Below are 24,752 nucleotides of genomic sequence, written 5' to 3'. Positions count from 1 at the left end.
ACTGTCCTCATAGCACCTCGGTGGTGGTTTTGTTCATTGGTTTCGTGCTGGTTTGTCATCCAGCTTGCCCACTGGAATGGGACATTCATTGAGGCACAGGCTGTCCTTCATGATCATCATTGAACCCCCTGGCCAGCCTGGCATGGGTCCTGACACATAGTAGCTGCTCGGTTAACACCTGTTGGCTCATTGAGGGGCAGGGAGAGCAAGCCTGAGACAGGAGGCAGTGGCCATCTGGCAGTGTGTGACTTCCTGGGTGACATTGCAAGGTGTGGGTCCATGGTGCTCAAGGAGGCCACTCAGGAGGAATGTATGACTGAGACAAGAGCCAGAGGCAGAACCCTTGGGGGCCATCTCGATGGAATGGGTAGAAGACTAGGAGCTTGAGGAGGGACCGTTGGGGAGAAAGAAAACTTGCTGTTGTCATCACATCCTGGAGGAGGAGGAGGCACCTGTCTGTGGAGTGGCACAGACAGAAGAGCTGGCGTTCTGCAGTGACCACCCTGGGAGCCTGGCCAGGGCCACCAAGCACCAGGGAAACAAGGAATCAGGCAGTGGGTCCAAGTAGGACCCATGTTTATATGCCGCCAGTAGCCACCTGCGGCTGAGGCACAGGAGCGCAGCCTGGGCACGAGTCCTCATCAGCGTCTAGTGTTCTGTACCAGGGCTTAGGCCACCTGCGCCACCAGTGAAGGAGACAGGTGGTCCAGGACTGGGATTGGCCTTGTGGAAAGAGCAGAAATACAGGAAGACCCGAGCACTGGTTGTGCGTACCAGAGAGGCAGAGGAGCCCCTCTGGGGACTGGGCCAGCGGGCTTCATGGCCTAGGCACAATGACGGATGGGTAGAGCGGGGATCGGAGAGCAGGTGTTTACGAGGAAAAATCCCAGCAAACGTGTAGTTTAGTTCGGGAGTCCATACCACAGGCCTTCTGCGTCCTCAGCTTCAACATTGTAGTCTGGACTGTTCGCAAGGGGCCCTAAAGTCCAGCCTGGAGCCGACCGCAGTCTCTACCGTGTTTTCTGAGCTTCGGAGTCTGACTCTCCTGCTAGATGGGCCCCAGCCCCGTGGGCATGCAGCTCCGGGGTCCTCACGGCCCACGGTCAGAGCGAAGTCTCTCAGACCTGTGGAGTTTCGTTCGAAGTTTCGTTCGAAGTTTGGGTGTGGGGGCACGTGTGGGGGTCAGTCGGTTAAGTGTCCAGGTCTTGATTTCAGCTCAGGTCATGATCGCAGCATCGTGAGGTCAAGTCCCGCACTGGGCTTGGAGCTCAGTACAGTCTCCTTGTCCGTCTCCGGACCCCCTGCTTGCTCTCATTTACTTGTTCTCTCTCTCTCTTTAATATGAGATAAAAGCTTAAGAAAAAAAAGAAGTAGTTTGAGTGTGGAGGGTGAGGTTTGGGTTTTGTTTCTTTAAAAAAGAAAGTGACCTGTGCAGAACTGCGGACAGTTTATGTAGCTACTCTGCCCTGAAGGAGGGAGAGTACATCTCCCCAAGGCCCTCCTTTGGTGTGGGCTGTGCACTGCCTGCCTTCCGCGGCCTGAGTGTGGGGCGAGGGGGACTTGACAGCAGAGAAACCTGGCAAACCCACGGCCTCGGCCAGGGGATCTGGGCCAGCATTAGCGGTGATAAGTGACGGGGACAGCACACCCGCCCCTAGGGTGTCAGGAGGGCACTTCACTTCCTCACAAAATGCAACAGCCCAGCCTCACCATGGAAAATATCTGACGGACCCAAGCTGCAGGAGACTTCACAACATTCCTGACCAGTCCTCCTTGAAACGCTCAGGGTCACCAAAAACAAGGGAAGTCAGGTGCCTGGGTGGCTCAGTGGGTTAAAGCCTCTGCCTTTGGCTCAGGTCATGATCCCAGGGTCCTGGGATCGAGCCCCACGCCCGGCTCTCTGCTCAGCAGGGAGACTGCTTCCCTTTCTCTCTCTCTGCCTGCCTCTCTGCCTACTTGTGATCTCCGTCTGTCAAATAAATAAATAAAATCTTAAAAAAAAACAAAAAAAAAAAACAAGGGAAGTCCGAGAAGCCGTCCCGGCCAAGAGCAGCCTATGGAAATCTGATGGCTACATGTCCTGTGGGATCCTCGATGGCCTCCTGGGACAGAAAGCGCCGTTAGGGGAAAACAAAGGCCATCTGGATCAAGTGTGGTTAGCTAGCCACATATCAGTCCCCGTTCCTGAGTTGTAACAAGTGTCCCATTCTGGCGGAAGATGTTACCACCAGGGGAAACGGGGTGTAGGCTCTATAGGAACTCTCTGTATTATCTTTGTAACTGTAAATCTAAAAAGTAAAGGGTTTTGTTGGGGGTTTTTTGTCTGTTTTAGGAAAGCGGCAAAACTGGGTTAGACTCTGCTAGGTTCCACGTCTCATTACCTCCCAGAGGGCCTGAGTTCAGCAGACACCGAGGCATTCTGCGTCATGTGGCTAAGGCCTGGTGCTTCTTATCTGCCTGTTGTGCCCTCCACCACCTGGAGGAGGAAAGCGAGGCTCACCACTCTATCTCTAGGCCCAGAGCAGTGCCCAGCACTCAGTGGCTGCCCCCTAGCATGGCGCGTGGATGGGTAAGGGTGGGCGCGTTGGTTCTCTTCTCTGGGCCTCCGCCTGCCCCTCCTGTAGGGAAAGGACTAGGCTCCTTCTACTCCATCCCTCAGCCTTTGCTTCTCTGGGGACCTCCTAGGAACCCACAGCCCCTCCCCTCTTAGGCTGAGCCCCTCCCGTGGCAGGCCGTTGGTGGTCACTGTCACCACTTGAATGATTCACCAAGGAGAGGGGACACGTCTCTGTGACCCTAGATGTCTTTCTTAGTAACCCGTAGTTCCTCCCCCTAAATGCACCCCCCCCAAGACTTCAGCTGCTGCTGTCACCACCATGGGCCACCGCCAAGGGCAGCCCTGGAGCCTTGGCCGGGGCTGTGATGCCAGGCACACGGCTGGCCTGGGACTGCTCTCAGCTCCAGCTTCTCCTCGAGCTCCCTGGCATCTGCTCGTAGCTGAGCTGTAGGTTTGGGAAAGTGTGGGACCCGACGCTGGGTGGCACCAGAGCCCAGCAAACCTTCCCACTCGGGGGTGAGTTGTGGAGAAACCCCTGGACACAGACAGCTGGTCACCATTCGGCCCTCCCCACCTGCCTGTCTTCCCAGTTGTTGTGACTGCCCTCTGTCCTCGCCCTCAGAGTCCCCACGTCTCAGCTGACGGCCGGTGAGACTGATCGTTGTCATTGCCTTGGTGAGAGCCTCCATGGGGAGCTCTTAGGAACGGCGTTTCTTCTTCTCTTTTTATTTTCAAGATTTTATTTATTTATTTGAGAGAGAGCATGTGTGCGCAGAAGCAGAGGGAGAGGGAAAGGGAGAGAATCCCAAGCCGACTCTGCCCAGAGTGGGGCTCGACGTGGGGCTCGACCTCATGACCCTGAGATCATGACAGTGGAAATCAGGAGTTGGACACTTAACTGACTGAGCCACCCAAGCGCCCCACATAGTATCTCTTTTTAAATAAAGGTAATTTGTTCGTTGTAGAAAACTTGCAAGTCTGCCAAGAAGCGTACCAAAAAGCGAGTAGAGATCGTGACCACCGGTCTCTGAGCCCATTTCCCAGGGGCCGTGGCTCTTGGCGACCTCCTCCTCCTGAGCCCAGTCAGTCGTCGCCCCGTTCACCCGCCCTGGCTCTCGGCTGTGACCGTTGTGCACGTGTTCTCCCACACAGGGCACAGCCTCGGCTACGGCTTTGTGAACTACGTGACCGCCAAGGACGCGGAGAGAGCGATCAACACGCTGAATGGCCTGCGGCTCCAGTCAAAGACCATTAAGGTAAAGCACTGCCGTTGCCTCTTCGGCCCAGCCTGGGGGAGCGGCCTCCCCTTGCCTCCCCCGGATGAGGGATCGCCCCCTTATTACTTCGTCGTCGCTGATGAGGGGACCGCTGCACAGGGCCCTGCTGCTCTGGGGGCGTCTACTCGGAGCTGGAGTGGTGCCTGTCCAGTGCGTGCTGGGCGGGGACCGCCCCCACCCCGTGCTGCTGCCACTCAGCCGCCTCAGCTCAACGAGCAAAGGGACTGTCACCAGGAAGGGCACTTCACTGAGGGCGGTTATCCCCCGCCCTGGGCCCAGGCGGTGCTGTCCTCGTGCCGGACGAGCGTTCGTGCGGCATCCCCCTCCTGGCCGACGTCCCCCTTCCTGCCCCATCACGGCCGGGTCCGTCACCCGCTCTGCCGCTGTTTACGGAGCCCCTGCCGGCTGTCAGGGCACGTGCACACAAAGGTTCAAATGATATCCCGAAGATCTGGAAGTCACGTGTGGGAGAGGTGCAGGCAGGGGCGGTCTGTGGGGCGGCGTCCCATTGACCAGCGGCTTGAGCAAACCAGGGAGCCGTGCGGCGCCGCCAGGGGCTCCGGCAGGACGGCGCCAGGCACTCGCCATTCAGGGGCTGCGGGGGCTTTCTGGGACGACTTGGCCAGTCTTCCGGGCCTTGCAGGACGGCTTCGTGTTCTCAGGCTGCTCCCACTTACCGCCCCCTCCTCGTCTCAGCCCGGAGCCCTGCCTCCTCCCCGTCCCCATCCCCAAGTGTCTGTTTGCAGGCTCCTGTGATCCTCGGCAGCTCCAGACCCAGTCTGGGACTAACTTCGTGTGTTCCTGACCTTTACTCCCTGCCAAGCCCTCCTTTAGCACACCTGTCCTTGCACTGCCCCAGCCAGTGCCCCGGCCTGGCTTCCTGCAGCAGCCTGGCAGAAACCGTGTTTGCCCGTGTTACCCCTCGCTGGGAAGCCACTCGGAATGAGACTGCCCTGTGTGAGCCTGTGGACCCTCTAGCCCAGCATCTCATACCACTGATCATGTGGGTGCCCAGAAAGGTCCCTCTTGGGACCTGTACCATGGCTGGGCTCCCCAGGGCATCGGGACCATGGGGTGCTTGTATCATTAATAAAGGTTCCCAGCGTTGCTGCGCGGGCCTCCCAAGTCAAACCTGGGGCTGGCCCTGAGAGCCCGTGCTCCCTCCTGCTGGGGAAGTCTTGGAGTCTGGGTCTTGGCCGCACGCACTCAGCTTGGAGGGCGGTGGTCTGCTGCTCCTGTTGAACTGTTCGTGATACGGGTTGCTCTGGTTTAATCATCCCCAAACCCACAAAACACTCCTCGGCTGACTTCCTGGGCCTGCCTGCACGTAGGGCCTGTCGGGTGCTCCCTGAGGACAGGAGCGCGGCCCACGTATCCCTGTGGCTAGCTCCGACTCCCAGAGGGGCCTTTCCCTGTGGGGGCTGGTGAAGGAAACCATGTGTCACGGCCTCTCCACGCGCCGGGTGACTTTGGTTCCTCTCCGCCAGCTCCGGGTTGTTTATTCTCAGCCCAAAGCTCCCAGTCTGTTAGGAATTCTGTCCTGCATTTAGAAAATCTTTGCAGATGCCAGGAGAGCAGACAGTTACTCGGGTGCAGAAAACTCATCGTTATACAACCAGTACATTCGAGGGGCCACGTCCTCTGCCTGGTGCTGAGTTCCATGGCCTACAGCTGCCCTCAGATAGTGCGCTTGGTAACAAAGATGTTAAGTCCGAGACCACTACGTGACTGTACCTGGGATGGCCTTCTCGCAGCTTGGGGAGCCAAAGAGGTGCCCTCAGGAAAGTCAGAGTTGAGGTCTGGGACGCAAGGAGTTAGGGGTAAGGAAGGCCAGGGTGAGGACAAGGGGTACCTAGGCAGAGGTGTCTGCAGGGGCCAAAGTGTGCCACTTGTGGTGGGGCACAAGGCAAGGGTGGCCGCGCTGGGGGAGACTCAAGGGCCGGTACGTTGTGGGAACTACAGGTTTTCCCCAAGGTTGAAGCCCCACTCTCACCACGAAATCTGGATCTTTCCCAAGGCTCATCTGCCCCCCAGACTCTGAGGTCCCGCACATCGCAGCCCACCTGGATGTGCCCTGGACCTCAGCAACATTCAGTCCATCCTCTTTGGTTCAAATGTCATTCCTTGATCCAAGTAGGGAGTGAGGAGTCTCCCTGCCCCTGTGTCCTATGCCAGCAGCGCAGGCAACCGCTGTGAGTGTGGGCCAGGCCCTTCCATACCTTGTCTCCGTTATCCTCACCACAGCCTGGGAGAGGTGATCCCCAATTTAGGCTTGAAGGAGCTGATGTTTCGAGTAATGACAGGTCTCCCAAGGTTACAGAGGTAGAGAGGGGCAAATCCAGGGTTTGAAACCGGGGCTGTGGCTCAGGGCACTTAACACCACTGCTGGGCCGCTTCCCCCGCCCAGCGCGGGACGTAAACACCGGGACCCGGAACAGTATGACTGGCGAGCTGCGAGCAGAGCGCAGGAGACGGCGGCGTAGGTAGGCATCACTAGCAGGAACGGCAGCTGCTTTTGTGCCCTCGCTCAGCGACTGCTCCCTGCCTGCTTGCGGTCCACGGGTGACCGTGCGGGGTGCTGGCGATACCGCAGCAAACATGAAAGTTCCGCCCTCTTCGGGCATCGTACACCGTTAAATAAGTAAGACATGTAGTTCGTCAGATCGGGTTGCCTGCCGGGGAGGAAGATCCCCGGGGGGTGGGGGCTGGGCTCTGGCTGTGGGTGGAGCGGCTCCCTGGCCAGCTGGGTGCCCCAGGGGAGTGGAGGAGGTCCTCAGGGCCGCCGCAGCGAAGCACCACAGATGGTTTGTGGTGTCTGCGATGCCACCCGACTGACACTTGTTCTCATGGTCCCGGAGGCTGTAAGTCCGAGATCAAGGTGTGGCCAGGTTGGTTCCTTCCGAGGCCGTGAGGGAGACTCTGTCCCGGGCTCTCCCCTGGCTTGGGGGTCACTGGCCATGTCTGGCGTTCTGGGATCCCGGAAGCCTCACCTGGACGTCTCCCTTCACCTTCACATGGCGTTCTCCCTATGGGCGTCTCTGGCCACTCTCCCCCGTTTTTCCGAGGACACAGTTACTGGATTTGCAGCCCACCCTGCACCAGTGTGACTACATCATGAATGACCTCCGTGACCGTCCTCTTTCCCAATGAGGTCACATTCTGCAGTGCTGGGGACTGGGACTGCAACATATGACTATGTGGGGGGACGCAGTTCAGCCCTAGGAAGGTTTCTGAACAACGTGACAGGAAAAGACCTGCTTGGAGCAAAGCAGCCCGTGACGCTAAGAGCTTAGGAAAGAGGTTGTGGATCTCGCGTCGTGGTGCCTCCCGGGTGCCAGGTGCTCTGGTGCAGTCTCCTTGGCTGCTGCCCTGACTCTGAACTTGATAGTGGCTGAAGGGAAGGAAAGCTGCAGTGGTCCTCACGGGCCTTGAAGATCCCGTTGTTGGAAGGCGTCCAAGTGCGTTTGGCCGTAACCGGCATCTTCGCTCCGGCGCTTCATCAGCGATGGTCACAGTCCGTACCAGCCTCGGCGCCGCTTCGCCGGTGCCGGGCTCTCGGTCTGGGGATGCTCTTTCCCACCATGTCCTTCACTGAAGGCCGAGGGCGGACCCCAGCTGCAGCCCCGTCCAGACAAATCTGCAGAGGAGCAGACGGGACGGCTCCGGGAGGCACTGCCTGTGGGCCCCGCCCAGGCAGGCCTGTCTTCCCCCTTCAGCCTTCCTGCCCGAAACATGACGCCCCAGCCTGGGGCCGTTGGTGAAATGGGGCAGCCGGCTGGCGAGGTCCGAGCGGGGTGGGTTCTACAGGCTGCTTGACGCAGACCTGCCACGTCTGGGCCCAGATGTGTGAGAGCGTTGAGGACTGTGACCAAGCCCCAGCAGACTGGCCAGCCACCACCTCAGTGGAGAGGGGTGCCCGGGAAGTCCCTGCACGCCAGGGTGGCCTGGATCTCAGGGGACAGTGCCACATCTGCCCCAGGCCTTGGGTGCGTCACCGAGTGCCCACAGCATTCCTGTACTGTAGGCCTAACCACAGTGCGTCGGGCCTGGACCCCGCACAGGGGAGCTGGCGGGGAATGTGCGGCTTGGGCAACGCTACTGCTTGGGGGCTGCCTGCCCCTGATGGGACCTGGTGTCCTGGGGTGTCCTTCCAGTCAGGGCCACTTCTCTTCCACTCTTATCTGATGTCCAGCCTCCGCGATCCTTGGCGGCTCTGCAGGGGAAAGCCAGGCTCTGACCGCACAGTTTCTCTTTCCTTCTGCATTGCCCACTGGACTGCTTCCTGCTCTGCTGGCGAACGTCCTGCTGCCTGTTGTCCCCTCTCAGGGCCTGGTGTGCGTTCGGAGTCAGCAAGCACAGGAATGAAGGGGTACATGTGTGCTTGCTGTGAGGAGCCACACTCGGCCCCTCCTGGCAGGCCTGAGCGTTGTGGGAGGACACCTGTTGTCCGTGGCCTCGTGCTGCCCGGTGACGCCTGAGAGGTTGTGTCTGCTCCTGGGTTATGGTTTCAGGCTCCTCGTCTGCTCAGCTTTGTGACCCTCAGCACGTGATTTGGCACAGGTCCGAGTCCCCCACCCTTGCGGAGCCCCCTTCCCTGCCGCCACCTTGTCTCCCAGCCTCCTAACTTGGTTCTGACTCCATTGGGTGCGATCAAGTCCTTTCCCTTCAGGCCTCGTGTTTGCGGAGGGGGCCTGTCGCAGTTGCTCCTTCCCCTGTGGCCTCAGTCCCATCTCTCCTCCTGGCCAGCCACAGCCGTGGCCCTGACCCTGAGCTGGGAAAGCACGAAGGCCGGCCGGCTGCGGAAGCCTCTCTGCTCCAGGGCGCACACGGGCCGTTTTATGGACGCTGCTGTGGAAGTTTCTTTCAGGCTTTTTTCAGTTTTATAAAAACAAAGGCCCAAAAAGCGTGGAGTCCTTTAATATCGAACACTCGAGTGTTGGACTGTGGGCTCCCCCAGCAGCCCTGGGTCCCCTCTGGGCTCCACTGGCAAGTTTGCCTCAGGGAGGTGGGTGGCACCCTCTGGGTGCCACCCAGCTCCAGAGCCGCTGCCCTCCGGGCCCCTTACAGACAGCACTGGGTCCCGTGTCCGGCCTGCTCGCTGTCAGAGAGGGGAGGCCACAGTGGGAGGAGAGACAGCTGGGGTTGAGCAGTCACCCTGTCTGCCGCCAGCTGCGGGCCCTCAATCCCTTGGCTTTGAGAACTTGGACTATGTCTGCCTCGCCATGGGGTGTAAAGTCCAGGCTAGGCGCTGTCCGGCTCGCCGCTCGGCCCAGGTGAGCTGCTCGCATGCGCCGCCGTAGGCGACGAGTGTTGGCATGGTTTCTCACTGGACAGGTGGCTCTTTCCCGCCTGGAAAGTTAACCCCCTCCCTCGATGCTTTGGCCACACGCCTGCCCTAACCCCAGAAAGTGGTTTTGTTTTCAAGGTGTCGTACGCTCGCCCGAGCTCAGAGGTCATCAAAGACGCCAACCTGTACATCAGTGGGCTCCCGCGGACCATGACCCAGAAGGACGTGGAGGACATGTTCTCTCGGTTCGGGCGAATCATCAACTCCCGAGTCCTTGTGGATCAGACCACAGGTACAGTGGGCAGCCCAGATGCGGGCTGAGGTTTTCCTGCAGGGGCGAGAGTTTCCAGGAGGACAGGTCGCTGTCTGAGTTTCAGCGGCAGAATAGTTATTCCCCCAGGGAGGACAGACTCCAAAGGAGAAGACCTTGGCTTTTGTTTTGCGAGGCTGGGAAGGTAAAACGGTAGCAGAGTCGCCCCTGTGTCAGGCCAGCACGTTATGGTGAGAACACCAAGAGGTCCTGGCACCTTCCCTCAAGCATCCAGATGTCCCGGCCTGGCTCGTAAGTGGGTTGGAAAGGCAGCGGTCAGCCATTCGCTGCTGCTGCTCTCACAGGCACGCGGTATGCCATGCGGGACGGTCTTCCCGCACGATGCGGAGTCCCCGCCTCTCACTGGCCTGAAGCCACAGGGTGGCTGTTTCTGAGGAGCCGGTCTCCAGTCTCCTCGGTGCGGATGCCCCTGCCCCTCCGGGGGCACATTCAAAGCTCAGATTGCTTAAGGCAGTAAATTCCCCTCCCTGGCCATCCTGTCCCCTTCAGCAGCCCCTCGTAGGTTGTCTCAGCCCGAGAGCTTAGCAGCTCGGGCTTCGCAGGAGGCAGTGAGGCACAGCTGCTCTGAGGACCCCCCATGCCCGGGAGCAGCCCTGTACGGGAGGCTGGTGCCGGCCCTGACTGTGCGGCCTAGAGACTGGGGTCGGGACATCAGTTGCCAGCCCTGGGCCTGGCTCTGCGTGGGGAGCAGCGAGCTTGGGCCGCACCTGCTTTAGGACTCCTCGGTTCTGTACCCACCACGAGTAGGAACACACTGGCCAGGAAGATTTTTGCTCGTGGAGCCCCATGAAGCCGTTGCAATGCTCTGCGCTTGGTTTTCATGTTCTTCCAGTGCGGTGTGTTCGCCACCCCCTCGGCTGTGGTGTTACAGCAAACCCTGGGTAGTTCGGGCACAGGAAGCCCTCTAACTCGGAGGGGACCTCCCTTCCAAGAGGCCGGCAGTGCCCCCAGGAGGCTGGAGAGCGGATCCCAGAGAGCAGGTGGGCTGGGCCTTCCTGGCCCATGGCCAGAGGTGCACACACACTTACCTGCGTCTCCCTGAGCTGTGTGCTTTGGGGTGGGTGGCCTTGCCACCTGCCCTCCCTCCCCCACCCCCTCTGTGGAAGCTCAGCTCTGCGTATGCTGGCCCCGCTGTCTGGGCCGAGGCCTGGCCTGGACAGGAGTGGCCGGTGCGAGTCTCCAGGGCCTGGAAAGGGGGGAAGGCCTTCCGGAGTGTGGCCCGCAGGTGCAGCTCACCCTCGTTTCCCAGGAGCTCTGAGCAGCCCCGTGCTTGCTGCAGACACCTGCTCTGACGCCAGGCTCTGCTGGAGGGACAAGGATGACACCGCTGCCTCTGTTCTGCACCTTCGCCCTGGGGTGGGGGTGGGGTGAGGTCGGGTCGGGGTCCCGTCTACTCAGTATCAACCCCCTTGCTTGTCCCAGGACGGTTTTCTGCGGTCCCTGAAGCTCCCTTACTGACCTGCAAGCGGCAGTTGAGAGAGAACAGTCCAGTCGGCTGGCGGGTGCGCGTGTTTATCCCCAGCCCCACCTGTGTGGGCTGCCTGGGGACCTGGATGGCGTGACCGTGCTACATTCTGCTCCCGTGGCCGTCCTCCTCCTGCCGCACGTCCTGCTGTGCCTCTGCTCGTCTCCGTGCAGCCCAGCACGGCCGGAGTAGAGCCGGCTCTCCCCAAGAGCACCCCTGCCCCGGCCACTAGCTTTCCCAGGGGCTCCCGCCACCCCGAGGGAGGTCACTTCTGCAGACCGTTGCCCACAGCCCGTTGTGGGGCCTCTGGTCTCCCGTCCCTCTGTAAGGCTGCTGTCTCAGTGGGGGGCGGCGCCCCGGGATCGGAGGGCGCCCGGCTTGGCCGTGAGCTCATGGTGGCGTCCACGGGAGCTTCACGCTCCCACAGGCATCCCCGGGGAGCAGAGAACAGCGTGGCCAGCCAGCTTGCGTGTCCCGGGTGCCTCCGTGCGATGTGCTCGTCACGTGGGCGGCAGGAGCAGCTCTTTAACCTTCTTCGTTGACAGAACTTCGTTTGTAAATCTTTTTTGCCTTCTTACCCAGCTCAGTTGTGAACTTTATAGTTTACTCATCTGGAAATCACGCCATTCATTGATCTCTGCCCTTGATTCTAAAACCATTAGAGGGAAAAAACCACAGGGCCGGCTTCGAAAGGCGTTCGTTCCTCAGACCGTTCAGTAGGTTGGTTAGTTAGGTGTGCGTTGCGTCAGATCGCTGACTTTCTCTTCTTTGGGTTCTCTTCATCTCCCCTGGGCAGTTCCCATTTGAAAGTCATTTTACAAAACCGAGCAGCGAAACCACGCCCACACACACACTCCCGCTCTGCTTAACGGCAGGGTCGCTCGGCAGGGTCCCTCTCCGGTAGAACAGAGCCGGGAACAGGAGCCCCAAGGGCGGCTTTCTGCAGGAGCTAGCCAGCGATGGCTGCCAGTTACGTGTGCCTGAGGCTGACCATCCGTTCAGGCACCTGTCTGTCAGAGCTGTCGTTCGTGCTGTTCAAGAGTAAATGCAAACCGTGTGTGTTGAGTGTGTGGTTTTAGGTGTTCCTTCTGAACTGAAATTGGAAAACGAGCTCAGTGTCTAGAATTTTCTTGGTACACGTGTGAATTGCTGGGTTTGTTCTCACTAATTCAGTGCCTCTGGCTGTGTGAATTGTTTTTTTGTTTTGTTTTTAAAGATTTTATTTATTTGGCAGACAGAGATCACAAGCAGGCAGAGAGACAAGCAGAGACAGAGGGGGAGGCAGGCTCCCTGCCGAGCAGAAATCCTGATGTGGGGCATGGTCACAGGACCCCGGAATCATGACCCGAGCCGAAGGCTGAGGCTTTAACCTGCTGAGCCACCCAGGCACCCCGGCTGTGTGAATTTTAAATTTATATTTCAACAATCACGGAGCCAAGGTAGAGGCAGCCAGGAGGCCACTAGAAGCAGCTGTGTGGCCCTCCAGGGTGCTGTGCTGGGGAGCGCCAGGAGGGGGAGTTTCCCAGTTGGGAGAGCTGGGGTTTGTGCTTTCGGACTCACCACGGAGTGTCTGTGGTGTGTTAAGCTATAAACAAGGAAGCCGTGGCCGGAGGGTCCCTGGCTGCTGTCTGGCTGCTGAGATGGGGCCCACGATGGTGCATCAGAGTCAGGCTGAGGCATGGGATTCTAAGCCCAGAGTAGGTGACTGTGCCTCACAGTGCACTTGTCACTTCAGCATCCCACCTGGCATGTCTGAGTTTCTCTGTGGCCTTTGGGCCAGGGGAGACCCACAGCCTGTGCCCGTCGTGCGGTAGTTGGTGGGACTCTGTGGGAAGGGGCAAGGAAAGGTGTAGGAAGTGGGAGCTGCCTGGGGGACACCTGGTGCGCTTGCTTAGCTGGTGGCCCAAGGCCCTGGGCTGTCCTGTGTTAATAATTGCCATTCACTGTGTGCTGAAGGCATTTGTCTGGAGAAGAAAATGCGACTTCAGACAGGCTATGACTGGCAGTCGAGACAAGAGTGTCTGGGATAGGGCTGTCTCCCACAGTCACCCCACCACCACCACCCCAGAATATATCTGTGACTCCCGCCGTGACGTCATACTCAGACTGGCCCTTGGCTGTCCTGTCTCCACTGCACTTGGACCTTCACACTTGACCCCCTTTTTTTCTCCCCAGAGAAGGAGCCGGTCCTCTTCCACGGCTCCACCTTCCCTCACCCCAGCCCCACCCCATTCGTCAAGTTCTGCAGGGGACGGTTCTCACTCCACCCCGGGCCTAGAATGCAGCCGGATCAGGGTGGAGTGTGGCCGAGTCCCTTCTGCCCAGTTGGCGAGGTTTCACACACGTGCCACACCAGCCACTGCCTTCATAATCAGGCCTCAGAGCTCAGGCAGCCTGGTTCCGGCCCACATTCTTACTCTGTCGAAAGATTAGGTTACAGCAGGGACCCTGGGCCAACTTCAGGAGACTCAGTCTAGGTAGCAAGAGACAGTGCCTTCCTGAGGCAGCTGGAGGCCGGGGACGGGGGTCCTGGGCCTTGCCACGCAGGAGCAGAACAGGTGTGGAGTGGGACCTTAGAATGGAACATCCAAAAGGTGAGTGAGCCGAGGGCAGGCGGAAAGGGCTGTTCGCTAGGACTCCGTGCCCTCTGGGGATGACAGAGAAGGCCGAGCCGCCAGGGACTCTGTCGGGCTAGCTGGGAAGGCGACAGCCTGCAAAGGCCCGGCAGGACCGCAGGACCGACCATCACTCCTTGTTCACAGCGGCTGCTCCCGGGCCCTGCCGGCCGGAGCACAGGGAGAGTCCCTCAGACCCGACCCCGTTGCCCGCCTGCCTGCTTGCTCCTTGGCCTGGCCGTGCGCTGCCCGTGGGCACCGGGCGCTGACGGGGCTATGGCGGGAGGCATCCCTTCCGCCATGGCTTGTTCTGAGAAAGAGGTTTGAGTGAGAGAGCCATCAGCAGGAGACGTTCAGCAGAGATCATAGCTGCTGCAACCCAGAAGGAAATCCGAAACCTTCATCTTTTATCAGTCTATGTTTTTTAAAAGTTCACTCATTAATTTCCCTATGTAGGTTTAATTTTTGTTTCCCTCAGGAAGATAGCGTCCGGTTTGAAGCACAGCAGACTGACTGACTTGATTTTATTTATTTATTTATTTTTTTTTTCAGTTTGAAAAATCATTGCCTTTTCCCCCCTAACTCCGTTTCTGTTGGTTTGTTGAAAAGGTTTGTCCAGAGGGGTTGCGTTTATCCGGTTTGACAAACGGTCGGAGGCAGAAGAGGCAATTACCAGTTTCAATGGTCATAAACCCCCAGGTTCCTCCGAGCCCATTACAGTGAAGTTTGCAGCCAACCCCAACCAGAACAAAAACGTGGCGCTGCTCTCCCAGCTGTACCACTCGCCCGCCAGACGGTTCGGAGGCCCCGTTCACCACCAGGCGCAGAGATTCAGGTGGGTCGGGAGGCGGCACTCTCACGGGTGCAGCTCTGCCCCCCGCGGCTCGCGGGGCCCATGAGGCTGGTCTGAGCCCTGGCCCGTCTCCACGCCCCCGCCCCCACCGCAAGGTGTTTGTGCGGAAGCTTTCCATCGGAAGCTTTCCATCTGAGTCTCCTGGGTTCCGTCTCCAGCCAGCCCGGGGAGCGGGGAGTGCAGAGCACTCCCGGGTATGGGGTCTGGTTCCCCGAGGGGCTGGGAGTGTATGAGGGGCTGGGAGTGTATAAGCGGGAACACATAGCCCCAGGCCTGCAGAGGTGAGAGCTGCCCTGCTCCCTGGCCTGCGGGGAGCCCTCACTCCTCCACCTCCCCAGGGCTTCGCTGGTGAGAAGCCCCGTCCCGGAGGCGAATGGTTTTCCGACATCCCTTCATCTTTCCAGATTGAAAGTGACCAGTCGCCAGGATCTAGTAGGACAGAGACAGTGAGAGTCAGCAGCTTGGGCTTGCAGGTCGGGTGTGTTTGCTTCTTAAGGAGCGGCAGTCCCGACGGACGGGCCCCTTGGTTTTGTTTTCGTCAAAACCTAAAGCAGCGGCGTGAGGGTTTATCTCGGGCAGGTTAGGGACCTTTTTTCTGCGACTTTGCAGGTTTCCCATCTTTGTGTTAATCGGCGAGGTTGGGTACAACCTTGCTCGTCGGCACAGAGGCCATTTGGGGAGGCACTGATTTTGACACCTAGTAATGCAGAGTTCTCGGCTCTGCTCAGGTTCCAGAGTGGGCCTTCCATCGCTGGCTTTTCTAGTTCAAGGACAAAAGCAGGGGAAGTGTCTTGGGGCGGAAGTGAGCTCCATCCATTTTTGAAGGTCAGGAACACAGTCCGATCGGGTGGGATGCGCAGACAGCCACGTGCAGCAGGTTCCAGCTCCCCTGGCAGCCGGGGAAGGGTGAGGGAGGTGGAGGGGCTCTGGTCACAGGAACGAGCGACAGCAAAGGAAGGGGGCCAGAGCAGCCGAAACTGCTGGCCAGGCAGGAAGGGGGTCCCTACAACCAGAGAGGTTCACGGCGAGAAGAGCCAGAGGGCAGCGAGGGTGGCCGGGGAGGCAGGAGGGAAGACAGACTCAGCAAGTGAGAGGGAGAGAGGCCAGCAGAGCGGAGAATTCACAGTCAGTTCTCACGGCAGGAAAAGCCCCCAAATAGTGGAAAGTTCAGCTCTCCTTTGTATCATCAGAGAAAAGAATGGAAAGGTGGGTTTCACGGTGGTCAGGATGAAAGAAACCAGCTCCAGTGAGCCGGAGAAGAACCAGTTAATGCTGATTAGTAGGTATGAGAACCCATGAAATAAGGCCTCAGGTTACTTTCAGTACAACAGGTACATGAGGTTCCGGTTAACTGGCATAACTCGGGCCCATATTTGATTTCCCACAAAACTGGGGGTGGGGGGAGATGAGGGTCCATTAAAAGTCGAAACATCTTTCCAGTTTTCATTGAAAACCACCGTGGCTTACTATCCCACAGGTAACAAGGGTGCTTTTTCCTACCCCCGCTTCAGTGACATTGGGATCACTGTTCGGGCAGAGTCAAGTCCGTTAACAAGCCACCTGAGTCATTTTAACCAGCTCAGACATCCCGGGGTGAGCTGTTCACAAGTACTTTTGCAGATTCCGAGACACGGCCAGTCCTGTGTCTTGATTCTCCCAAACCCGCACCGGAAAGAATCCCGGATAAGCGGGCCGCTCCCGGGCCGCCACTCCGGTCTCGCGCCTGTCCAAACATGGATCTGTTGCATGACCCTTGAAAGCTCCTGCCCCCCGGGCCAGCGCCACAGCTCAAAGGCCGGTTCTGTCTCAGAGCAGGTCGTAACTTCCTGCATGGCGTGACCCCACAGATGCTGTGTCACACTCGGCTGTTCTCAAACCGACCCAGAGTCCCATTTTCTGAAACCTTCAGAGGCCATGTGGCTTCAGCAACAATTTTATCATCTCCTTTAATCCTGTTGCAGTGGCCACACGCTTGCAGAAGGCTCATCGTGTATGCAGTTGAAAGCATTGCTTTGGAAAGGGTCCCACGGTTTTGGTACAGCTTGGCAGACTTGTAGTTCACGGCCATCACTTGGGCTCCTGGCCCTCCTGGGATGCTGTGAACCCGCAGCGGAAGGTGGCCTGGAGCCGTGGGAAGGAATTCCCTGTGCCCTACATTGGCCCTTCACAGGGTTGTGCTCCCCTGGAACCCCGCTGACAGGGACAGTCAAGATGAGGGCAGGGTACAGAATTTAGATGGTGGGGGGAGGAAGAAAAAAATCCCCTGCTCCCACTGGCCAAACACATACACATTTATAGAGGCGTAGGGTGTAAAGAGCGAGTTTTCCTCTCGGGAGATCTGCAGGTATGACACCACCTAGGGGGACGTGGAGAAGCTTCCATCCTTTAACATGAGGGAAGGCCGGGAATGACTAAACAGGACCACCACCATCCCCCCCACCAGCGATGGAAGGGCTGAAGGGAGCGGCTGGTCACTGACAGGCCGTCACTCCAAGGGGAGCTGGTTGAGGCTCTGACCCTCTGCAGGTGGCAAGTGTCTCTCCTTGGGGCCAGCTCTCTGCAGAGCGGGGAGCAGCGCCCCTCGATACTGACTTCCCGTTCGTGACCCATAGGGGTGTGCCCACCTTGCCCCTACCCCTGCGTCACACACCAGCCCGCGTGACCTTGACTTGCATGCTGTGCTCTCTGTTTGCTAGGTTCTCCCCTATGGGTGTAGATCACATGAGTGGGCTTTCTGGTGTCAATGTCCCGGGCAACGCGTCTTCGGGCTGGTGCATCTTCATCTACAACCTCGGGCAGGACGCCGATGAGGGGATCCTCTGGCAGATGTTTGGCCCCTTTGGGGCCGTCACCAATGTGAAAGTGATCCGCGACTTCAACACCAACAAGTGCAAAGGCTTTGGCTTTGTGACCATGACAAACTATGAAGAAGCCGCCATGGCCATAGCAAGTCTGAACGGCTACCGCCTGGGGGACAAAATCTTACAGGTTTCCTTCAAAACCAACAAGTCCCACAAATAACTCGCTCATGCTTTTTTTTTTTTGTACGGAATAGATAATTAAGAGTGAAGAAGTTGAAACTTTTTTGTTAGTGTACAACTCATTTTGCGCCAATTTTCACAAGTGTTTGTCTTAGTCTAAATGAGAAGTGAAAAAAGGTTTTTATACTCTGGGATGCAACCGACATGTTCAAATGTTTGAAATCCCACAATGTTAGACCAATTTAAGTTTCTTAAGTTATTTCCTTTAAAATATATATTAAACAGAAATCTAAGTAGACTGCATTGACTAACCAGTCCCTCGGGACGGTGGTGACCTGAAGCATGCTTTAACTTCTGAGACTGTCTAACACTCGTTTCATTCGGTGTCTCCACAAACTGGATATAAAAAAAAAAAAAAAAAGAAAAAGAAAAAAAAAAAGACATGACCTTTTAGTTTTAGTTTTCCAACTAAAGACGTTAGACAGATGCTGAGTGTGCGTTTTCTCAACCGCTTCAACATTTTAAGCGATTTCTGCTTTGGTTGACAGGAAATTGCTTTCCCCAGCAGGTGCCATTGCCACCTCCTGCTCACTCAGCCCCGGGGCTCTGCAGCGGGCCATCCGCCGGGGGCTGCCACCGGGGAGGGGGGGCCACACGCCGGGCCGCGCCGGGCCCTCCAGAGAAGGACACGCACGGGTTTCGTGAGCCCAGGCGCCAGTGGGAACGGACCAAAGAGTTTCAGGGAAACTCCAATATATTCCAGAGTCAGACCTAACTCCAGGCGTGCCTGAAGACGGGCTGCTCCTCTGACATCCCGAATTTCTGTGCACACATTGCATGCGCGGTGCCCCGCACACCGGGCACTGGTGTCCCCAGTCATTTCTCCACTTTCCAAGAGCAGTTCACACAGCTCGAATGCCTACGATCGCTCTATACTTTAAGAACACAGAAACATTTGAGCACTGTACTTCTCGCATCCCTTCTCGTGAGCGCTAGACTTGTTTCTATTTTAGTCGGATTTTGTTTTGAAACTTTGCTTTCGTATGAACACTCAGCAGAAAAGTACTTCTTGCCAGTTATCTATTAACAAAAAAAAAACAAAAAAAAAACAAAAACAAAAAACAAAAAAAAAAACAACCTTTGATTTGTAGTTTTAAAGATTAACCCTCCCAAGTTCTCTTCATAACTGCCTTGACATTTTGGGTTGTTCTGTTCTGTTAATTTTCTTTTGCTTTTTTGTGTTTTTTGTTTGTTTTTACTTTTGCATTTAAGACCATTAAATTTGATTTTGTTTTGCTCGAATTTTGTTTTGTTTTTTATTTTACCTTTTCTTTCTTTTTGGCTAGGTAAGGTCCAGACGGCCAGCATTCAGGGAGGATTTGTAAAAGGTCTTAAGAAACAAAGACTTGCCTCGAGACAAAGCATTTACAGGTCTGTGACGTAGGTGTGTGTGGTCACAGACGCCGTTTTTTAAAACGGGGGAGCCAGTAGGGAGAGTCTGAGAGAGAGAGAGCCTGAGAAGTAGCAGGGCCGGACCTCTAGGCAACTCCTCAGGAGTGTGATGTGACTTTGACAAATACCTAGTGTTTAGAGAGAATCGAAAACAGGAGAACTTAGTACCAGCAGTTTTTAGCCTTGACATAAGACTAAAACACATAACAATAGGCAGTTTTAGTTGATCAATATCATGCAATTGTGGTATTATTTATCTCTATTTATCTACCTACCTACCTACCTATTTATTTATTTATTTAAGTGGAAAAAAAAAAAAAAGTGGGCACAGCCTTCTCCAGAACAGGTCAGTGTTCTGAGAAGCCCCCGGACCACTTGAGGCTGCCTGTCCCAGCCCCGTATCCCTCAGACTTCGCCGAGGGGCTGCCAACTGCTCGCATTATCCTCCCCGACATGAGATGTCGTGCTGTGTTCCCACAGAAGGGGCCAAGTTCATACCTGGAGGCCTTCTCATAAGTTGGCCATGTGCCATGGAGGACCCCCCCCCCCCCCCCGCCTCCAGCGGAAGTTTCCAGATCCTGAGTCAAAGCCAGCTTACGTGCCTCCTCCTGGAACCCAGAGCCAAGGCCCGTTTGCCTGCATTTGACACAGGAGAGGGTGCCCCCTGCTCTGTCCCCCCCAGAGCCCTCCTCACCGCAGACCAGGATGTTTTCCTGGAAGAATATGCCTTTCAGCTTGTGCTCGCTTGGGCCAGCGTCTTCTCAGTGAAGATGAGATTCCCAGTTCTGAAGGCGACCCTTAGGTCTCTTCCTCGACACACATTCCCGCCCGCCCTCACTAGTGTTCGATGTCTTCCTCGAATTCTGTTGGAAGCCTAAACCGTGAAACGGTGGGCTCGGAGCCAGCCCCGCCGCTCCTCCCCTCCCCTCCCTGCTGTCCGAACCGTATTGATTACTCTGATGCTCGAGTTGAGGAGGAGAAGAGCCTTTGAAAGTTGCCTGAGCTTTCTCAGTTCAGTAAAATCCTCGTTTCACGCGGGCTCCACTCTGAACAGCCTTCTCACTAAAACCCCAGTGCGTTTCTGTGGGAGTGCGAGTCTGCAGGTGTGTAGAAGGCTTTCCCTCTTGACGTGCTACTTAACCCTGAAAAGCAACTGTCGCTCCCGGTGATGTATCAGGTGCTGGCCCTGTGTCCAAAAGGTTCATTTTCTCTTTTCCAGGCTTGTTTGCAAAAAGGAAGATCCCATTTTTTAAAAGTCACGATCCAAAAGAAAACTTTTTTAAAAGTTTTTTACATAGGTCAATCATATTTGTATTTCGCAAAATGAGTGCTCTCCTTTTATTTGGGAATTTTGATGAAAAAAAAAAAGAATTAAAGGGTAGATAATGTTAATTTATCGAAAGTTTGGTTTGGTACATAAATACCAAAGAGGCTTTGACTGAATTTTCTTTTGGCGTAACTTCCCCTGATAGTCGTTTGCTAAGAAGCTCCAAATTTCTGAACCTGGTTCCGGTTGAATTATTTAGTCACTTTTCTACGCCTTGGCTCTGCCCTTCTTTAGTTTTTCATGGTAATACGCCAAGCTGTGGTTTTCTGCGCTAGCTGTGCCTCTAGTCGCATGTCCTGTGACTGGGACACCCCCCACCCCCGCCACCATCTTGCCGGAATAGCTGCGAGACAGGCTTTCTTAGCCTGTAGGCAGATGGTGCTGGGCAGGCTCTGCCTTCTTTGTTCCCTGAAGGTGAGTCCTTCCCTTGCCAAGGGCAGCTGCCTTAACCTGTGAGAGTCTGCACTTGGTGTTCATGCCGGAAAGCCAGCGTCCAGGGCCAGACCCGAGCTGCTGTAGGGAGCTGGTGCTTTCTGAGCCGGCAGCTGGGGAGCGGGGAGGGGGGCGGGGGGGGGGGGGCGGCGGCTGTGGCCCCTGCTGGGTCAGACCAGGGGATGAATCTGTAGAGGGTCACTGGCAATAACTCGTCCTGGTTTGCCTCCAAACTGGGGCCGTTGACCGACCCCAAGTCCGCTGTCGGCCTTGAAAATCAAAGTTAACATCGCCCAGCTGTTCATTTCACATCCGATCCAGCCTGGTTTTATTTCCCTGCGCTTTCTGCAGCCTTCCTGGGCTGGATGAGAGAATACGAAGAAGCTGCCAAAGGTCTCTGCCCCCCAGCCACCGCCCTCCCCAAGCCCTGCCCCTGACACCTCTGCCACCTTCCCAGGACCTCTGGCACCTCTGGGACCTGAGGCAGCTCCTCAGGAAGCACCTCCCGCTGTCCATCAGATTCCCAGGCCCGACCCCCGGCCCACGTCGCCGGTGCTTTCTGTTGGCGGCACTGACGACTGGCCGGCGCTGACCGGAGCAGTAGAACCCGAACCCCAGACCTCCGGCAGGGTGCACGCTTCCAAACCTTTTGATTTGCCTCTGACTTCTAATGATTGTATCGTATATTTTCCCACAGCCTTTTGGTGACCTAGTTTCCAGTTTTCTGCTTGGTCATTAAAAAAACAAAAAATTATTTGTACGTCACCGCAGGGACCTAAGTTAGGCTAACTGACGGCTCGAGCAGCGGCTCTGAGAGGGCTCTGTGGCATTCCACCGGGAGAGAAGCCTTGTCCGTGGGTTGGGGCCACCTCGTTACCATGTACTGTTCCGTTTCCAGTGACTTGCTCTGGGGAGGGGGGCGGGCGCTCGACCAGCTGGTTCCCGTGTTGTACAGTAGATGGGTAGACGTTTTGTATATTAGTGTGTTTTAAGTTATTGATTTGTTTTATATAAAATAATTTATTTTTCAGGTACCATTTTTCATTTTAACTTTGTTTTTACATGGGTTTGTTTTCAATAAAGTCTGACACTGCTGTCCAAAAGTCAACAATAAAATGAATCCCATTGTGTTCTTTTGAGGATGCTTATGTAACTAGCTTTTTTTTTTATTATTTTCAGGGAAAAAAAAAAAAAAGCCCTTCTCCGTTTTCCATCTCCCCATTTGCCTTTTTATCCTTGTGAATAAATGTTCTTTAGTGTTTTAGGAGGAAAAAAGCAAACCTAGATTTTGATAATCCAGAAGATTTCAGATTAATAAAGAAGCTTTGAAAGAAGACCATTTTTCAAAATTTTAGTGAAGTGTGAATATTTTTTGTCAATGGCTTTCTCAAAGAGAATGAAACTTTTGCAGCATTTTCAGAGTTTTTATAGAGATGCCAAATTGATATATTTACATGTAATGGAAACATGAAAAAGTTTTATTAAACAATTGTTCATAGCTGTGTAGACATTTTAATTCAGTTTCCAAAGCTCTCAAAGCGTATTTTTGGAGTACGGAGTGATATCGGTTTGGGGTGTTACTTACGGTTCCAAATGACTCAATTGTCCAAATACTTAGATCTTTCCACAGGGATCAGGTTTGTGTTAAATGCTGTATGTTAACTCTGACTGGAATTGTGTGATATTTTGGTAATAAATGAAGTGGGCTCATCGAGATGTGGTGGTGTAGGGCTGATGGTGTGTGATTGTAAGCAGCCCCGCTGAGCACAGCGCCGCCCAGGGCCGCAGGTGACTCCCTCCTGGCTAGGTGAGCGACAGCTGCCTTCTGCCCGGCTGTCCCCTATGTGCCCGGCCACAGAGTGCACTGGGACAGCCCAGCCCCGGGGTGTAGAGGGGAAGGCGCCCTCCCACCCCCGCCCACTGCCTCTGCCCAGATGTGCCCCTCGTCTGGACGTCCACACAAGCCAGCCCGCTCCCCGGAAGACCCAGAGGCCTCTCTTCTCCAGAGGTTCTCGGAGAGGTTTGTGGGCTTCCTGCGTTGCCCCTGGGCGTTGTCTCTCCATCTGCTCCCCACACCAGAGCCCCGTGGCCGTGGCCGTGGCCGTGGCCGTGCTGAGTATCTTCTGATGCTAATCTCCTTTGGTGATGAGAGAGTGAGTTCTCATGTGGAGGCACAACGGAGCACAGAGGTCCGTAACACCCACCCATCTCCCTCGTTTCCAGATGTGGCTAAACGGTCCCATGGGTTCCCTGTAGAGAGGGTCAGTCTGGTGCCACCTGGGGAAGCAGGGTGGCACTCCAGGAAGAAGGAGCTCTGAGGGTGTCCCTCGGGTCCTCACACCCAGGGCCAGCTCGGGGCCTCCAGCCGGGGCTCCTGGGGCCCCTGGGACCCCTGGGCAGCCTCTCGGGTCCCAGGCATCAAGGAGAAAAAGGATCTGGGTGTCAGTCCTTCTCCGTGTGTTGGACAGCAGAGCTTCCTGGACCAGAGCGCGGCCCACCTCCTCCAGGAGCCTCGTTTAGAAGCAGACTCGGTGTCGGCAGGTCCGGGGTGAACCGGAGTCTGCATGTCTAACCAGCGCCCCTGGTGAGGCCAGAAGTGTGCTTCAACGAGGCCTACCAGCCCCCCATCTCCACCTGATGGCTGCCGATTCCCCCTCCCCCCAGAATGTGGAGCCCCGAGAGACAGAGGCCCGTGTGCAAGGTGGTTGGGGGCGGGGAGCTCTTTTCACCAGATGGTCTCCTGAGCTGCTTCCGTTTTTCCGTTCAAGGTTATGCTTTCGAGGACCTAACGCCTGCCTCCCTTCATCTCTGAGTTTTGTTTTTTTGTTTAACCTCAGTAATATCTTAGCCCGATTTGAAAGGATTTCCAGGAGAGAAGGGAGAAAAATCACAGGCACCACTGTCATCTGGGAAACTGGTTTGTGTTTAATAATAAGATCCAGGTCGTGACATGAGAGTGCGGGCCTTGGGGGCACCGTGAACTGACCCCTTATCCTCTGGAGCTCAAGAAAGATGGTGGTGGCAGGGGGCTTTGAGCCTCTGACCCGTGGCAGAGCCCTGGGCTTTCCACCCCACCAGCTCTGGGAAGCCCCACGGCCATCCTGCACCACAGAGAGAGCTGGCTTGGGAGCACTTGTCCCAAGCGAACACCTGCCTTCCTCCATGTGCTGGGGCCTGGCAGTGGTCGGAAAGGACCAGCCTGAAGACCCCCAGCCCGTGCGGGCGAGCCGAGAGCCGGGCGGGTTTGGCCGCACAGAGAAGAGTGGGCGGTGGCTGGAAGACGGTGGCAGGCAGGCGTGGCTGCTGTTGGCGACCAGTCGGGCCGTTCGCTTTGCCGAGTGCTTGGCAGCCCTTTCCGGGCCCATCCCTGTGAGGGAGAGGTTAGTGCCAGTGCTGCGCGGGCGCCCATTTTACAGATGGTGCAAGTGAAGCTCGGCCGGTCGGAGAGGAGACGGCATTCGGTGCTTTGTTTTTTGTTTTTTGTTTTTTTTTTCCTTTTTAACCAGTCTGGTATAGAGCATTCCAGGTTTGGCTCGCCTCTTAGTTTTGTGAGAGTGTCACAGACGCGGTCAGATACAGTCTGTGCCGGGCCTGGAGCTCCAGAGCCACCAGGGGCCGCACAGGAAAGACCCCGGAGTCCAGGGCGGGAGGACGTGCGGCCTCAGCTAAAGCCAGTTCTCTACAAGTGGATGCAAGCGTTTTTCGTCCTCGTAAATAAAATTGCCACGTCCCGGGGAAACCACCGTGTGGGTCGTCACCAGATGTGGACGGCAAGACGGGGACAGTCTGAATGGACACACGGAACTCGTGGCAACTGGCAGCTTCCCACAGGCGCCCCTCCGATGGCTGGGCTGCCGAACCCGGGGCCACAGGACTCCCAAGGAGGGTCGCATGGGCTTGAACTGTAGGCTCTGGGGCAAACGCTCAGAAGGCAGGTGGAGACGAGCGCGCTGCCTTTCCCCAGGGCGGGGCCAGGGCGGGACCAGCGTGGCGCGCGTGTGTCACACAGGTTCACAGGTCTCCCCGGCAAGCTGGCCTGGCCAGAGGCAGGCGGCGGAGGCCTCCAGGGCTGAGGCCACCCACGCGGTGAAGGGGGACTGGTACCTCCGTCCCTCCCCTGCCTCCTCTCCACCAGTGTTCGGCCGGGTCGAGGCAGGTCCACTGCGAGTCCCCAC

The 24,752-nt window shown here is 56.5% G+C and overlaps 1 protein-coding gene and 1 long non-coding RNA gene across 2 annotated transcripts in view; both read left to right on the top strand.

The window, feature by feature from the left end:
- Positions 1-18,668, top strand: part of ELAVL1 (ELAV like RNA binding protein 1) — a 37,172-nt gene extending 18,504 nt beyond the window's left edge. Inside the window, exons 3-6 of the mRNA XM_047704722.1 lie at positions 3,710-3,813; positions 9,260-9,413; positions 14,142-14,367; positions 17,082-18,668. Coding sequence (XP_047560678.1) covers positions 3,710-3,813; positions 9,260-9,413; positions 14,142-14,367; positions 17,082-17,406 — 809 coding nt within the window. The 3' untranslated portion in view covers positions 17,407-18,668. The remainder of the gene's footprint in view (positions 1-3,709; positions 3,814-9,259; positions 9,414-14,141; positions 14,368-17,081) is intronic.
- Positions 9,422-14,078, top strand: LOC125085875 (uncharacterized). The gene is made up of 2 exons (XR_007123026.1): positions 9,422-11,886; positions 11,937-14,078. It is a non-coding gene; the product is annotated as an uncharacterized LOC125085875 (long non-coding RNA).
- Positions 18,669-24,752: the final 6,084 nt, after the last annotated feature.

The sequence above is a fragment of the Lutra lutra genome, chromosome 1, assembly GCF_902655055.1.
Source record: "Lutra lutra chromosome 1, mLutLut1.2, whole genome shotgun sequence".
NCBI classification, from domain to species: Eukaryota; Metazoa; Chordata; class Mammalia; order Carnivora; family Mustelidae; genus Lutra; species Lutra lutra.
This window is presented reverse-complemented; position numbering and strand designations above follow the sequence as displayed.